General features: G+C 38.5%; 1 protein-coding gene across 1 annotated transcript in view; it reads left to right on the top strand.

Annotated features, from left to right (window-relative positions):
- LOC144201527 (dynein axonemal heavy chain 8-like) overlaps positions 1-14,067 on the top strand; it is a 44,311-nt gene that overhangs the window by 26,197 nt on the left and 4,047 nt on the right. Inside the window, exons 58-85 of the mRNA XM_077724237.1 lie at positions 133-296; positions 373-565; positions 641-763; positions 1,512-1,642; positions 1,751-1,904; positions 1,988-2,152; positions 2,610-2,836; positions 2,922-3,040; positions 3,945-4,048; positions 4,135-4,311; positions 4,429-4,596; positions 5,359-5,574; positions 5,868-6,005; positions 6,069-6,196; positions 7,057-7,225; positions 7,294-7,449; positions 7,515-7,670; positions 8,274-8,456; positions 9,092-9,197; positions 9,276-9,528; positions 9,605-9,795; positions 10,697-10,818; positions 10,900-11,015; positions 11,215-11,417; positions 12,343-12,416; positions 12,516-12,668; positions 12,844-12,999; positions 13,921-14,037. Coding sequence (XP_077580363.1) covers positions 133-296; positions 373-565; positions 641-763; positions 1,512-1,642; positions 1,751-1,904; positions 1,988-2,152; positions 2,610-2,836; positions 2,922-3,040; positions 3,945-4,048; positions 4,135-4,311; positions 4,429-4,596; positions 5,359-5,574; positions 5,868-6,005; positions 6,069-6,196; positions 7,057-7,225; positions 7,294-7,449; positions 7,515-7,670; positions 8,274-8,456; positions 9,092-9,197; positions 9,276-9,528; positions 9,605-9,795; positions 10,697-10,818; positions 10,900-11,015; positions 11,215-11,417; positions 12,343-12,416; positions 12,516-12,668; positions 12,844-12,999; positions 13,921-14,037 — 4,362 coding nt within the window. The remainder of the gene's footprint in view (positions 1-132; positions 297-372; positions 566-640; positions 764-1,511; positions 1,643-1,750; positions 1,905-1,987; positions 2,153-2,609; positions 2,837-2,921; positions 3,041-3,944; positions 4,049-4,134; positions 4,312-4,428; positions 4,597-5,358; positions 5,575-5,867; positions 6,006-6,068; positions 6,197-7,056; positions 7,226-7,293; positions 7,450-7,514; positions 7,671-8,273; positions 8,457-9,091; positions 9,198-9,275; positions 9,529-9,604; positions 9,796-10,696; positions 10,819-10,899; positions 11,016-11,214; positions 11,418-12,342; positions 12,417-12,515; positions 12,669-12,843; positions 13,000-13,920; positions 14,038-14,067) is intronic.

Here is a 14,067-nt window from a genome sequence, read left to right as displayed (position 1 = left end):
TATATATGACAAGTTATTAAGAGATTGACTTGCTTTCCTGACATTACACATAAACTTTGTGGGGATGCTTGGAAAGTTAATGTTAGCATTTTTAAGCAACAAGTGCTAATTTATCCTCTGTATGGACATTAGATCAAGATGCTTCCAACTCCCTCCAAGTTCCACTACATTTTCAACTTGAGAGATTTGTCCCGCATCTGGCAAGGAATGCTCAAAGTGGAAGCGGAGCAATGCAATGAATTCAAGACCCTCGTGGCTCTCTTCAAGAGTGAATGCACTCGTGTCATCGCTGACAGGTCAACAGATACAAAAAATCCCAGCCGGTGATCCAATTAAAAACAATCCTTATCATTCATTACCTTCTCTCTTTAGATTCATTTGCCCCGAAGACAAAGAGTGGTTTGAAAACTCCGTAACCCGAGTGGTCAAAGAGCATGTGGACGCCGGTCTGGTGGCGTCCCTCCACAAGGAACCGTACTTTGTCGACTTCTTGCGAGAGGCCCCCGAGCCCACCGGCGAGGAAGATGAAAGCGCCAGCTTCGATGCCCCCAAAATTTACGAGCTGGTAGGAAATGAGGTTTTTAGAACGTTTTATTGTCTTCCAATCTGTCACCCTTATTTGGAGTGTTATTTTTTTCAGGTGCCGTCTTTTGAATTTCTGGAGGATAAGCTGAAGTTCTACCAGGCAAAACACAACGACGAAGTGAGGGGCTCGTACATGGACTTGGTGTTCTTCACAGATGCCATGACTCATCTTGTTAAGGTTAGAAGAAGTTGAGGCGGGGCTTAAAGTCCTCACATAAATATACTTTTTTGTAGTCATTCAATTTTGGTACCACTACAACGATAAATACAGTCATACCTCTACTTACAAATGCCTTTAGGTACGAAAGTTTCAGGTTATAATTTTTTTTATATGTAATTGAGTGACTCTAGATACGAAAAAAATCCAAGTTACAAAATCCCTCCAAAAATAAATCCATTATTATATTCCATCCATTATTTTATTTTGAATTTCCTTTATTAAGCCATTAAAAACTATAATTGCAACGTGGCACATATTTTCACATACACAAGGCACACGTAAAAGTCTAAATTGTACTACAATGTGGACGGCTTTCGGGCCTGGTTTAAAGGGCTCTTGCCACCATTTGGCGTAAAAAAACATGGGTATTACATCTATAATGGCTGCAGAGGGAGATATTTCAATGGTGCAGGGAATATTTCCATATGTTTTCCTAATTTTTCATACATTAATAAATCATTTCCTTATAATTTTCTCTTATATTTTTGTTTCCTCACATCTTGGCACGACAAAATGGGGACATTTTGACCATTTTAAAGGGTTTAGTTGGTCATTGTGTGAGGACCATGACAGAATTTACATATAAAGTACACCTCTACTTACAAAAGTTACCAAAAAAAAGTCTTGGAACCAATTAATTTCATAAGTAGAGGTATGACTGCACTTTTTATGAGTTTAATTCGCTGACTCATCTTTTTTCTGATAGATTTCCAGGATTATTCGCACAGAAGTTGGCAATGCCCTCCTGGTGGGCGTGGGTGGATCCGGAAAACAGAGTTTAACTCGTCTCTCCTCCTTTATAGCTGGATATGAAGTCAATCAGATCACACTGACCAAGTAAGAAACAAGGGATTACAACCATTACTGTACATTGTTGGTGTACAGTATTTTCAGTGCATTTATTTTCAGTTTCTTGGTGATAACAGAGATTTTCTCTCCATTCAGATCTTACAATATCGCCAATTTCATGGAAGATCTGAAAAAGTTGTACAAATCAAGCGGGGCCGAGGGGCGGGGCATCACCTTCCTCTTTACTGATAATGAAATTAAACAAGAGGCCTTCCTGGAGTACCTCAACAACGTCTTGTCATCTGGAGAAGTAATAACCTCATCTAGGAGGATATAATAAATACTTAATGTACCCTAACCCTTCCATCACTACAACAAAACATGTTTTTGTAGGTATCAAATCTTTTCGCCAAGGATGAGATCCAAGAAATCACCCAAAATCTAATCCCGGTGATGAAAAGGGAATTTCCTCGCATTCCGCCTACTTTTGACAATCTGTACGACTACTTTATCTCGCGGGCTCGGAAGAATCTTCACGTCGTCTTGTGCTTCTCGCCGGTAAGTATAGAATTTTTCAATAAAAAACCAAAAAAATGGAAGTTTAGAGTGCAATTTCCCTCTAATTGCGCACTACTCTCGTCTTCTCTGCGCAGCAGCAATCATATGGCTTGCAGTAAATAAAATCCAAACTTTTTTGACTCCTTTCCCCATGATGGCGCTGTTTACGCGGCAGCCAGTGGCAGTAGCTCTGTCCAATCTTATGTTTTTCATGTTTTACAGCATGTTTTACATCAAAAATTCGTTGAACATTGGCATGCACCTGCTTATGGCAGGTGTAATACCCATAGCGACCAATGATGGCGCTTACACTGGTACTCAATGCACTCAGGGACGTTGTCTTTCTCCCCAGACCAACAAAAAAATTAGAGGGAACATTGTTAGCGTGTATACAAATAGATAAAAGTCAATCACCAAAATAAATGGATAAAAAACTGTAGCAAAATCCTATGTACAGGTGGGACCAAAGTTTCGCTCCAGGTCCCTGAAATTTCCAGGCTTGATCTCTGGCTGCACAATGGACTGGTTCGCCCCGTGGCCTGAAGAGGCTCTGGTAGCGGTGGCTCATCATTTCCTCTCAGAATTTCCCATGGTTTGCTCTACAGAGGTGAAAGCCTCCATGGTGACTACCATGGGCGTATACCATCGTAAAGTGTCCGAGACCTGTGAAACCTACTTTGAACGGTGACGACCATTCCGCATCAGGTTTTCCACTCCAAGTTGACCGATATGATGCGTTTAAACAATGTGTTGTTGTATGTTTTGACAGATTCCGAAGGAGAACCCACGTCACTCCAAAATCGTACTTGTCTTTTATCAACGGTTACAAGACCCTGTACCATCAAAACCACGAGCACATCAACACGCTCGCCGAGCGCATGAATGTCGGTAAGGACAATTGAACATGCGGTTCAGAAAATGAAAAAAACATTGAGATCTGGAAAACGCCAAAATATCTAAAAACTAAAAAAAATCCCTGGCAAAATGCAATGTAGACAGTCAGATACAGTCTTAACAGACAAATATTCGTAATTCAAGTTCCCAAAACCAAAGTTGGAAAACAATGGTGCTCGGACCTTTGGTCGCCGATCTTTTGGTCCCCAGTCTTTTGGTCCCTTTTGGTCGCTGGTCAAATAGTGACAGAGTTTACTGTTGATACCAGCTCTCAAAATTATATATATATATACTATATATATATAGTTAAATATCTAAGAACAGTTTAATATCTAAGTACTGTTTAATATCTAAGTACTGTTTAATATCTAAGTACTGTTGTAAACAGTATTTAGATATTAAACTCTCATAAATATAATTTTCAGAGCTGGTTTCTACAGTACTTAGATATTAAACAGTACTTAGATATTAAACAGTACTTCGATATGAAACAGTGCTTAGATATTAAACCGTACTTAGGTATGAAACAGTACTTCGATAATAAACAGTACTTAGATGTTAAACAGTACTTGGAAATTAAACAGTACTTAGATATTAAACCGTACTTAGGTATGAAACAGTACTTCGATAATAAACAGTACTTAGATGTTAAACAGTTCTTAGATGTTAAACAGTACTTAGATATTAAACCGTACTTAGGTATGAAACAGTACTTCGATAATAAACAGTACTTAGATGTTAAACAGTTCTTAGATGTTAAACAGTACTTAGATATTAAACTATCTCATGAATATGGTAGGTTCCCAAAAAATCCTCGTTTTTAGGAATCAGAAGGACAGTTGTTGACAAAATTATTCCAGGGTTATCTTAATGAGTCTATCATATTTCTTAATACCAGGTTTGAACAAACTGGTAGAGGCTAGTGTGTCTGTGGCTAAACTCTCCAAAGAGTTGGAAGTCAGTGAGAAAGAGTTAGTCGTTGCTTCCGCCAAAGCCGACAAGGTAAAAACAAAACAAATGGTCGCCAGAGCTCAAACCCTGCGTCTCTCCTATTCCACTGTTGTGATATGAGGTGTCGTATATTTCAGGTGTTAGCTGAGGTCATGGTTCGAACAGCGGCGGCCATGGTCATCAAGAACGAGGTCCTGATAGTGAGTGAAAAGGCTCAGGCCATTGTGGACGAAATCACGCACGAGAGGGCCATCGCCGAGGAAAAACTGGAGGCGGCCAAGCCGGCGTTGCAGGAGGCTGAAAATGCTCTGAATGTGAGTTTTGCAGGCTTGAAATAGGACCTGAAATCTTCATTTTTCGTCTCTTCTTGCTTGAAAAACATTGCAAATGCATACTCTGACAGTGTGTTGTACCGAACAAACTTTCCCCAGACTATCAAGCCTGCTGATATCGCCACCGTGAGGAAACTGGCCAAGCCTCCACATCTGATCATGAGGATTATGGACTGCTGTCTGTTATTGTTTCAAAGAAAGTTGGAGACCATCACTGTGGATCCCAACTTGCCCTGTCTGAAGCCGTCATGGCCGGATGCCCTCAGGGTAGGCTTTTTGGTTTATTTTGATAACAGATGGCCCATGACCGGTCAAATAGTCACATTTGAGAGTTTACTGTTGAAACCAGTTCTCAAAATTATATTCATGAGAGAGAGTTTAATATCTAAGTACTGTTTAATATCTTAGTACTGCTTAACATCTAAGTACTGTTTAATATCTAAGGACTGTTTAATATCTAAATAATGTTAATATCTAAGTACTGTTTAATATCTAAGTACTGTTTAATATCTAAGTACTGTTTAATATCTAAGTACTGTTTAATATCTAAGTACTGTTTAATATCTAAGTACTGTTTAACATCTAAATAATGTTAATATCTAAGTACTGTTGAATATCTAAGGACTGTTTCATATCTAAGCACTGTTTTATATCTAAGTACTGTTTCATATCTAGGTACTGTTTCATATCTAGGTACTGTTTCATATCTAAGTGCTGTTTCATATCTAGGTACTGTTTAATATCTAAGTACTGTTTAATATCTAAGTACTGTTGAAATCAGCTCTCTAAATTATATTCATGAGAGTTTAATATTTAAATATCTACTGTTTTCAAAAGTACTTGGATATTAAACAGTACTTAGAAATACTTAAACTCTCTCTCTTAGATATTAAACTCTCTCATGAATATAATTTTGAGAGCTGGTTTCAACAGTAAACTCTCTGTCACCAAAAGACCGGCGACCAAACGTCCGAGCAACCAGATATCCAGCCTTGCCCTGACCTTTGTCTGTTCTTCCATCTTTTTCAGCTGATGGGCAGCACAGGCTTTTTGGCCCAACTTCAGTATTTCGTCAAGGACAAAATCAACGGGGAGACGGTGGAGCTCTTGCAGCCTTACTTTGAAATGGAGGACTACACTATGGAAAATGCCAAGAAGGTGTGCGGCAGTGTCGCCGGTCTGCTGGCTTGGACCAGGGCCATGGCCACCTTCTTTGGCATCAACAAGGAAGTCTTGCCTCTGAAGGTGAGCTCCAACTCATGAAAACAATAATAAGCAAATCATAAGTAGTGGCCTGGCCAAATGCTCGTATCTCAAAATTTGTCTCGTATCTCAAGGTAAATATTTGCTCGGGAATTTTACTCGTATATCAAATTCCTCGTATGTTGGGGCACTTGTATCTCGAGGTATTACTGTATTGACCCATGGCATTAAATGGTTTTATCTAAGACGTATATATTCTATTTGATAAAAACTTCAGGAATCTTATACTGTATTCCTATAATTAACACGTATCATGTTTGTTTTTGTGTGGTTAGGCTAATCTGGCCGTTCAGGAAGTGCGCTACAAAAAAGCTAGCGCTGAGCAAAAAGCGGCACAGGACACGTTGGCTGAAAAGGAAGCCGAGCTATCCCTGGTGCAAGCCAAGAGCGATGCCGCCAGCAAAGAGAAACAGGTAGGCTAAGTGAAAGAGAGATTTGACCATAACAAGCTAACGCTGAAAACGATGGCCTTTTAGGAATTGCTCGATCGTTCCGAGGCTTGTAAGAACAAAATGCAGGCCGCTTCCGACCTCATCGGCGGACTGAGTAACGAAAAAGTTCGTTGGACTCAGCAGAGCAAAGAATTTAAATCTCAGATTAAAAGGTGAGTTGTGGAAATATTCAATGATTATTTTCCGGTACTCGGACGTTTGGTCGCCGGTCTTTTGGTCGCTGGTCAAATGTACTTATATATTAAACAGTACTTAGATATGAAAGAGTACTTGGATATTAAACAGTACTTAGATATGAAAGAGTACTTGGATATTAAACAGTACTTAGATATTACACAGTACTTGGATATTAAACAGTACTTAGATATTACACAGTACTTGGATATTAAACAGTACTTAGATATTACACAGTACTTAGATAATAAACAGTACTTAGATATTAAAGAGTACTTAGATATTAAAGAGTACTTAGATATTAAACTAGTTAGATATTAAACTGTAGTTAGATATTAAAGAGTACTTAGATATTAAAGAGTACTTAGATATTAAAGAGTACTTAGATATTAAAGAGTACATAGATATTAAAGAGTACTTAGATATTAAAGAGTACTTAGATGTTAAAGAGTACTTGGATGTTAAAGAGTACTTAGATGTTAAAGAGTACTTAGATGTTAAACAGTACTTAGATGTTAAACAGTACTTAGATGTTAAACAGTACTTAGATATTAAACAGCAGCAGTACTTAGATATTAAGCAGTAGTACTTAAATATTAAGCAGTAGTACTTAAATATTAAGCAGTACTTAGATATCAAACAGTACTTAAATATTAAACAGTACTTAGATATTAAACTCTCTCATGAATATAATTTTGAGAGTTGGTTTCAACAGTAAACTCTGTCGCCAATTGACCAGCGACCAAAAGACCAGGGACCAAAAGACTGGCAACCAAACATCCGGTCAAGTCATTTTCCAGTGGCTTTCCTTAAAACTAGACTATTTTTTACTGGTTAGGCTGGTTGGCGACGTCCTGCAGCTCACCGGCTTCCTCTCGTACTGCGGACCCTTCAACCAGAACTTCCGCGATATGTTGCTGGACATGTGGAAGAACGAGCTGGTGTCGCAAAAAATCCCCTTCACCGAAAACCTCAATCTCATCGCTACACTGGTTGACGCACCAACTGTAAGAACAGCCCCAATATGACCGCAACTCGTAAGAAACCAAACTTAACTCCGGTTTTTCCGCTTTAGATTAGCGAGTGGAATCTTCAGGGCCTCCCCGGAGACGACTTGTCAGTCCAAAACGGCATCATCGTCACTAAGGCGTCAAGGTATCCTCTCCTGGTTGATCCCCAGACTCAAGGCAAGACTTGGATCACCGCCAAAGAAAGGGCCAATAACTTACAGGTATGTTTTTATTCGCCATTATTAAGTCCCAAAAATCTCATGCTGGTTTTGGGCTGGTTTTGCAGCTGACGTCCTTGAACCACAAGTTCTTTCGTACGCATTTGGAGGACTCGATATCTCTGGGAAAACCGCTACTTATTGAAGATGTGGCTGAGGAACTCGATCCTGCCCTTGATAATGTCCTGGAGAAGAACTTTTTCAAATCAGGGTCAAACTACAAGGTACTTTTCATGTTATGCCATTTTTTTACTGTTGTCTTTACATTGTGGTTTTACTGGCTTTCTCATTAGTTGTAGTTTTCATGAAAATAGGCACAGAAACATGGTTTTGTTTTTATTTACATGCATTTTTTTTATTTTTTTTGGCAAAATACAATCAGGCAATTTAATTTTCATTGACAGTCATTTTTTTCTTATTAATTTATGTTACAAGCTATGAAGTTTTACTTATATTATGTAAATAAAACATTGTAAGACTTAAACAGAACACATCATTTTTTATGTATTGTCACCAAAATTATTATTTTTTAGATTTTAAACAACATTTTTTTGTTGTGAGTTGCATCCCATTTTTAAAATGCAATTTTCTACAATTTCATTATTATACAAATCCATATACATAATTTCTTCACTATGTACTGTCACCAAAATTATTATATTTTTATTTTAGATGAAATTTTGTTGTTGTGAGTTGATTTTTTTTTTAAATGCAATTTTCCAGAATTTCATTATTACACAAATCCATATCCATAATTTCTTGACATTATACACCATCTGTACACAAATGCAGACTGTAAACATTCTTCCACTTTAATGTATTTTTAGGTAAAAGTGGGAGACAAGGATGTGGACGTATCCAACAGTTTCCGTCTCTACATTACCACCAAACTACCAAATCCTTCGTACACTCCAGAAGTGAGTGCCAAGACATCCATCATTGACTTCACTGTCAACATGAAAGGTCTGGAGGACCAGCTGCTGGGCCGTGTCATCCTCGCTGAGAAGAAGGTATGTCTACAATTTCCAGCAAAAAGAAAATAATAACTACTGTATTTTCACGACTATAAGGCGCACTTAAAAGTCTTGAATTTTCTCCAAAATAGACAGAGCGCCTTATAATCCAGTGTGCTTTATATATGGAAAAAAATGTAAATGTCTCATTCATTGAGGGTGCGCCTTATAATCCAGTGCGCCTTATGTATGGAAAAAATTCAAATGTGCCATTCATTGAGGGTGAACCTTATAATGTGGTGCGCCTTATAGTCGTATACGTATTTTCACGACTATAAGGCGCACTTAAAAGTCTTAAATTTGCTCCCAAAAAAGACAGGGCGCCTTATAATACAGTGCGCCTTGTATATGGAAAACATTTTTAAATTGTTATTCATTGAGGGTGCGACTTATAGTCCAGTGTGCTTTATATATGGGAAAAAAATTGAAATGTGTCATTCATTGAGGGTGCACCTTATATGCAAAGCGCCTTATAATCCAGTGTGCTTTATATATGGGAAAAATTTGAAATGTGTCATTCATTGAGGGTGCGCCTTATAATCCAGTGCGCCTAATAGTCGTGAAAATACTGTCATTTTTTATCTGCGCAAATACATGTGTTTGCCTGTTTTTCAACTCCTTGCTTCTTAAAGGAACTCGAAAACGAACGACTCAAACTTATTGAGGATGTAACATCCAACAAGAGGAAAATGCAAGAACTGGAAGACAACTTGCTGTACAAACTCAGTACCACCAAAGGTCCAAAAATCCTTCTGGTGAATTCACTTTTGCAAGGCTCTGATCGGAGTATAATCGGCATTTTCCTTGGTTCCGCAGGTTCCTTGGTGGACGACGACTCCATGATCGGAATCTTGAGCACCACCAAACAAACGGCCGCCGAGGTCAGCATCAAACTGAGCGTGGCGGCCGAGGCGGAAGAGAAAATCAAAGCGGCGCAGTCCGAGTATCGCGCGGTGGCGTGCCGAGGTAGCATCCTCTACTTTCTCATCACTGAGATGAGCATGGTTAACGTCATGTACCAGACTTCCCTGGGTCAGTTCCTTAAGATTTTCGACATTTCGTTGGCCAGGTAAGGTTACTTTTTGTTGGTTTTATTTTAGCCGACTCCCCTTTTTCATGTTACTCAGCGAGCATTGGTTTTGCAGGTCGGAAAAGTCGGCCAAAACCACCAAACGAATCGCCAATATCATCGAATACTTGACGTACGAAGTATTCCGATACACTGTGCGAGGTTTGTATGAAAACCACAAGTTCATCTTCACCATGCTTATGGCGTTGAAGATCGATCTGCAGAATGGCCGAATTCAACACACCCAATTTCAGACTCTCATCAAAGGTGCGTTTATTTGAAGGGGGAAAAAAATATCATTCATTTTTGTTTTTCAATTCGGTTCACAATAGGTTTTTCGAAATCAAATTCTCATTGAGGTATTGAGAGATGCAAAATAGGTGGTCTTAATGGCCTTCAATGCTTAACTGGGTACTCGGACGTTTGGTTGCCGGACGTTTGGTCGCACAGACGTTTGGTCGCACAGACGTTTGGTCGCACAGACGTTTGGTCGCACAGACGTTTGGTCGCCCATACGCTTGGTCACACGGACGTTTGGTCGCCCGGACGTTTGGTCGCCCGGACATTTGGTCGCCCGGACGTTTGGTCGCCCGGACGTTTGGTCGCCCGGACGTTTGGTCGCCCGGACGTTTGGTCGCCCGGACGTTTGGTCGCCCGGACGTTTGGTCGCCCGGACTTTTGGTAGCTGGACTTTTGGTAGCTGGACGTTTGGTAGCTGGACGTTTGGTAGCCGGACGTTTGGTAGCCGGACGTTTGGTAGCCGGACGTTTGGTAGCCGGACGTTTGGTAGCCGCCCGGACGTTTGGTAGCCGGACGTTTGGTAGCCGGACGTTTGGTAGCCGGACGTTTGGTAGCCGGACGTTTGGTAGCCGGACGTTTGGTAGCCGGACGTTTGGTAGCCCGGACGTTTGCAGTAGCAAGACATTAAAACATTGAATATGCATTACATGAATTATGAGTAGTATTACAAAGTACTCATGACTTTATTTACCAACACACTGAAATGAAGAAATACAATGGCTTCACTTGCAATTTTGTACATACATTGGAAATATACACAAAAAAACTACGTTTTCTGCCAAATTAAGGTAAAGGAAAAACCTGCAACCTTTCTAGTTGCAATGTAAAAATAAACCTGTCAGAATTTAGAGGATTACTTTTCCTGTAGGTGGCGCCGCTCTGGATCTGAAAGCATGCCCTCCAAAACCCTTCAGCTGGGTCGTTGACATTGTTTGGCTGAATCTTGTTGAACTCAGCAAATTGCCACAGTTTGCCAGCATTCTCAATCAGGTTAGCTTTGCTTGTATTCAAGTCTTCCTATTTTACGAGTGCCTAGTGACGTTTTTTTGCGCCATCCCATCCGTCTTACAGGTAGCCAAGAGTGGAAAACACTGGAAAATTTGGTCTAACGGCGACGCCCCGGAAGAAACTGTCCTCCCGGATGGATACAGCAGCTTGGATGTCTTCAGTAAACTTATGCTTATCAGGTATTTGACTATATTTGCACCATTTTAACATTAAAACAAACACACACCGCTTTAAAAAGACATTTTTTTTAAGTCAAGAACAAATAATGTAAGAATAACTGAACATTACAATTTTGCTGTGACATTTTGTTGTGGCTATTTGCATTCGTATTGTGGTTATTGTGGTATATTGTCATATTGTGGTTATATTGTGTATTAGGTCCTGGTGCCCGGATCGAACTTTGGCTCAGGCTAGGAAGTATGTGGGCGAGTCCATGGGTGCCAAGTTTGCCGAGCCCGTCCTGTTGAATCTTCTTGCAACGTGGGAGGAAAGCGATATCCGCACGCCACTCATCTGCTTCCTCTCCATGGGCTCAGATCCGACCAATCAAATAGAAGCCCTCGCCAAGAAGCTTAATATCGGTGAGTTTCTTGAGCCACTGCCATTTAATTATTATTTTTTTTATGCTCTACTCTTGGTGCTCGGACGTTTGGTCACCGGTCTTTTGGTCCCTTTTGGTCGCCGGTCAAATGGTGACAGAGTTTAAAAATTATATTCATGAGAGAGAGTTTAATATCTAAGTACTGCTTAATAAATAAGCCTTGTTTAATATCTAAGTACTGTTTAATGTCTAAGTACTGTTTAATGTCTAAGTACTGTTTAATATATCTAACTACTGTTTAATATCTAAGTAGTCTTTAATATCTAAGTACTGTTTAATATCTAAGTACTGTTTAATATGTAAGTACTGTTTAATATACCTAAGTACTGTTTAATGTCTAAGTACTGTTTAATGTCTAAGTACTGTTTAATGTCTAAGTACTGTTTAATGTCTAAGTACTGTTTAATATATCTAACTACTGTTTAATATCTAAGTAGTCTTTAATATCTAAGTACTGTTTAATATCTAAGTACTGTTTAAGATCTAAGTACTGTTTAATATACCTAAGTACTGTTTAATATCTAAGTACTGTTTAATATATAAGTACTGTTTCATATCTAAGTACTGTTTCATATCTATGTACTGTTTAATATCTAAGTGCTATGTAAAATCTTAATACTGTTTAATATATCTAAGTACTGTTTATCATATCAAAGTACTGTTTAATATATCAAAGTACTGTTTAATATATCAAAGTACTGTTTAATATATCAAAGTACTGTTTCATATCAAAGTACTGTTTCATATCTAAGTACTGTTTCATATCTAAATACTGTTTCATATCTAAGTACTGTTTCATATCTAAGTACTGTTTAATATCTAAATACTGTTGACCGGCGACCAAAAGTCCAGCGACCAAACGTCCATTCACGACCCTCGTGTGACTGTCTTTTGGTGGGTCCTAGGATGTAGGTCCATCTCTATGGGCCAAGGGCAAGAGGTACACGCAAGGAAGCTTGTTAGTGTTTCAATGGATGAGGTATGTATTCTGCATTCAAAATAATATATATATATATTTTTAGTTTTATTTATTTTTTTAATCCTCCTATTGTGAATTGAAATGATTTGTTTGCCATAGGGAGGCTGGGTGCTCCTGCAGAATTGCCATTTGGGACTGGAGTTCATGGACGAATTGTTAGATACCGTCACGAATACAGAGACTGTCCACAAAACTTTCAGGGTGTGGGTCACCACTGAACCACATGATCTTTTCTCCATTACGCTTCTACAGGTGACCAAAGATTTTGTTTGAAATAACTGCCTTTTTTTGTACTCATAGGACTCAATGTACAGAATAATTCATAACACAATTATTGTTTTGGGGGAGTTTGCCTTTATTTACAAAATTCATCAAGCATGTTTTTTTGGGTTTAATTTTTGCTTTTTTTTAATGTCTTTCCACATAGTCGTCCATCAAATTCACCAACGATCCACCGCAAGGACTTCGTGCCAGCTTGAAGCGAACCTTTGTGAGCATCTCACAAAACCAGCTGGAAGTCAGCAACCTGCCTACTTGGAAGCCACTGCTATACGGCGTGGCCTTCCTGCACTCTGCCGTACAGGTAACACTCATCTTTTTCATTTATACGTACATCTTAATCAGTGAAATTTTACACCAAATACCACCTAGAAAAATACTGACGCTACTACAGCATGTTCGACAAAAACAAGGCACAGAGCAGCTCTCAAAATTATATTCATGACAGATTTAATATCGAAGTACTGTTTAATATCTAAGTCCTGTTTAATATCTAAGTACTGTCTAATATCCAAGTACTGTTTAATATCTAAGAGAGAAGTTTAATATCCAAGTACTGTTTAATATCTAAGTACTGTTTAATATAGAAGTACTGTTTAATATCTAAGTACTGTTTAATATCTAAGTACTGTTTAATATCTAAGTACTGTTTAATATCTAAGTACTGTTTAATATCTAAGTACTGTTTAATATCTAAGTACCGTTTAATATCTAATTACCGTTTAATATCTAAGTACTGTTTAATATCTAAGTACTGTTTAACATCCAAGTACTGTTTCCTATCTAAGTACTGTTTCTTATCTAAGTACTGTTTCATATCTAAGTACTCTTTAATATCCATGTACTGTTTAATATCTAAGTACAGTTTCATATCTAAGTACTGTTTCATATCGAAGTATTGTTTCATATCGAAGTACTGTTTCATATCTAAGTATTCTTTAATATCTAAGTACTCTTTGATATCTATGTACTCTTTAATATCTAAGTACTCTTTGATATCTATGTACTCTTTAATATCTAAGTACTCTTTAATATCTAAGTACTGTTTAATATCCAAGTACATTTGACCGGCGACCAAATGTCCGGTCACGTTTAAACGTGACTAAATTATGGTGAAATCAAAATGTTTTGCACGTTAAGGTGAACTAAAACTGAGAATTTCCACATCATTTTGCATCATGGCCGGTTTTCTTCATTTTTTGACTTCATGGACTTTGTCTGACAGGAACGTCGAAAATTTGGTCCACTGGGATGGAACATTCCGTATGAGTTCAACTCTGCAGACTTCACAGCCAGCGTGGAGTTTGTGGAAAGACATCTTGATGATTGTGGGCCTAAAAAAGTCAGCTCACACACAAATTAACTTCTAAAA

This window comes from Stigmatopora nigra, chromosome 9 (assembly GCF_051989575.1).
Source record: "Stigmatopora nigra isolate UIUO_SnigA chromosome 9, RoL_Snig_1.1, whole genome shotgun sequence".
Classification (NCBI taxonomy): domain Eukaryota; kingdom Metazoa; phylum Chordata; class Actinopteri; order Syngnathiformes; family Syngnathidae; genus Stigmatopora; species Stigmatopora nigra.
Note: the sequence above shows the minus strand (reverse complement) of the source record. Positions and strands in the feature narration are given on the sequence as shown.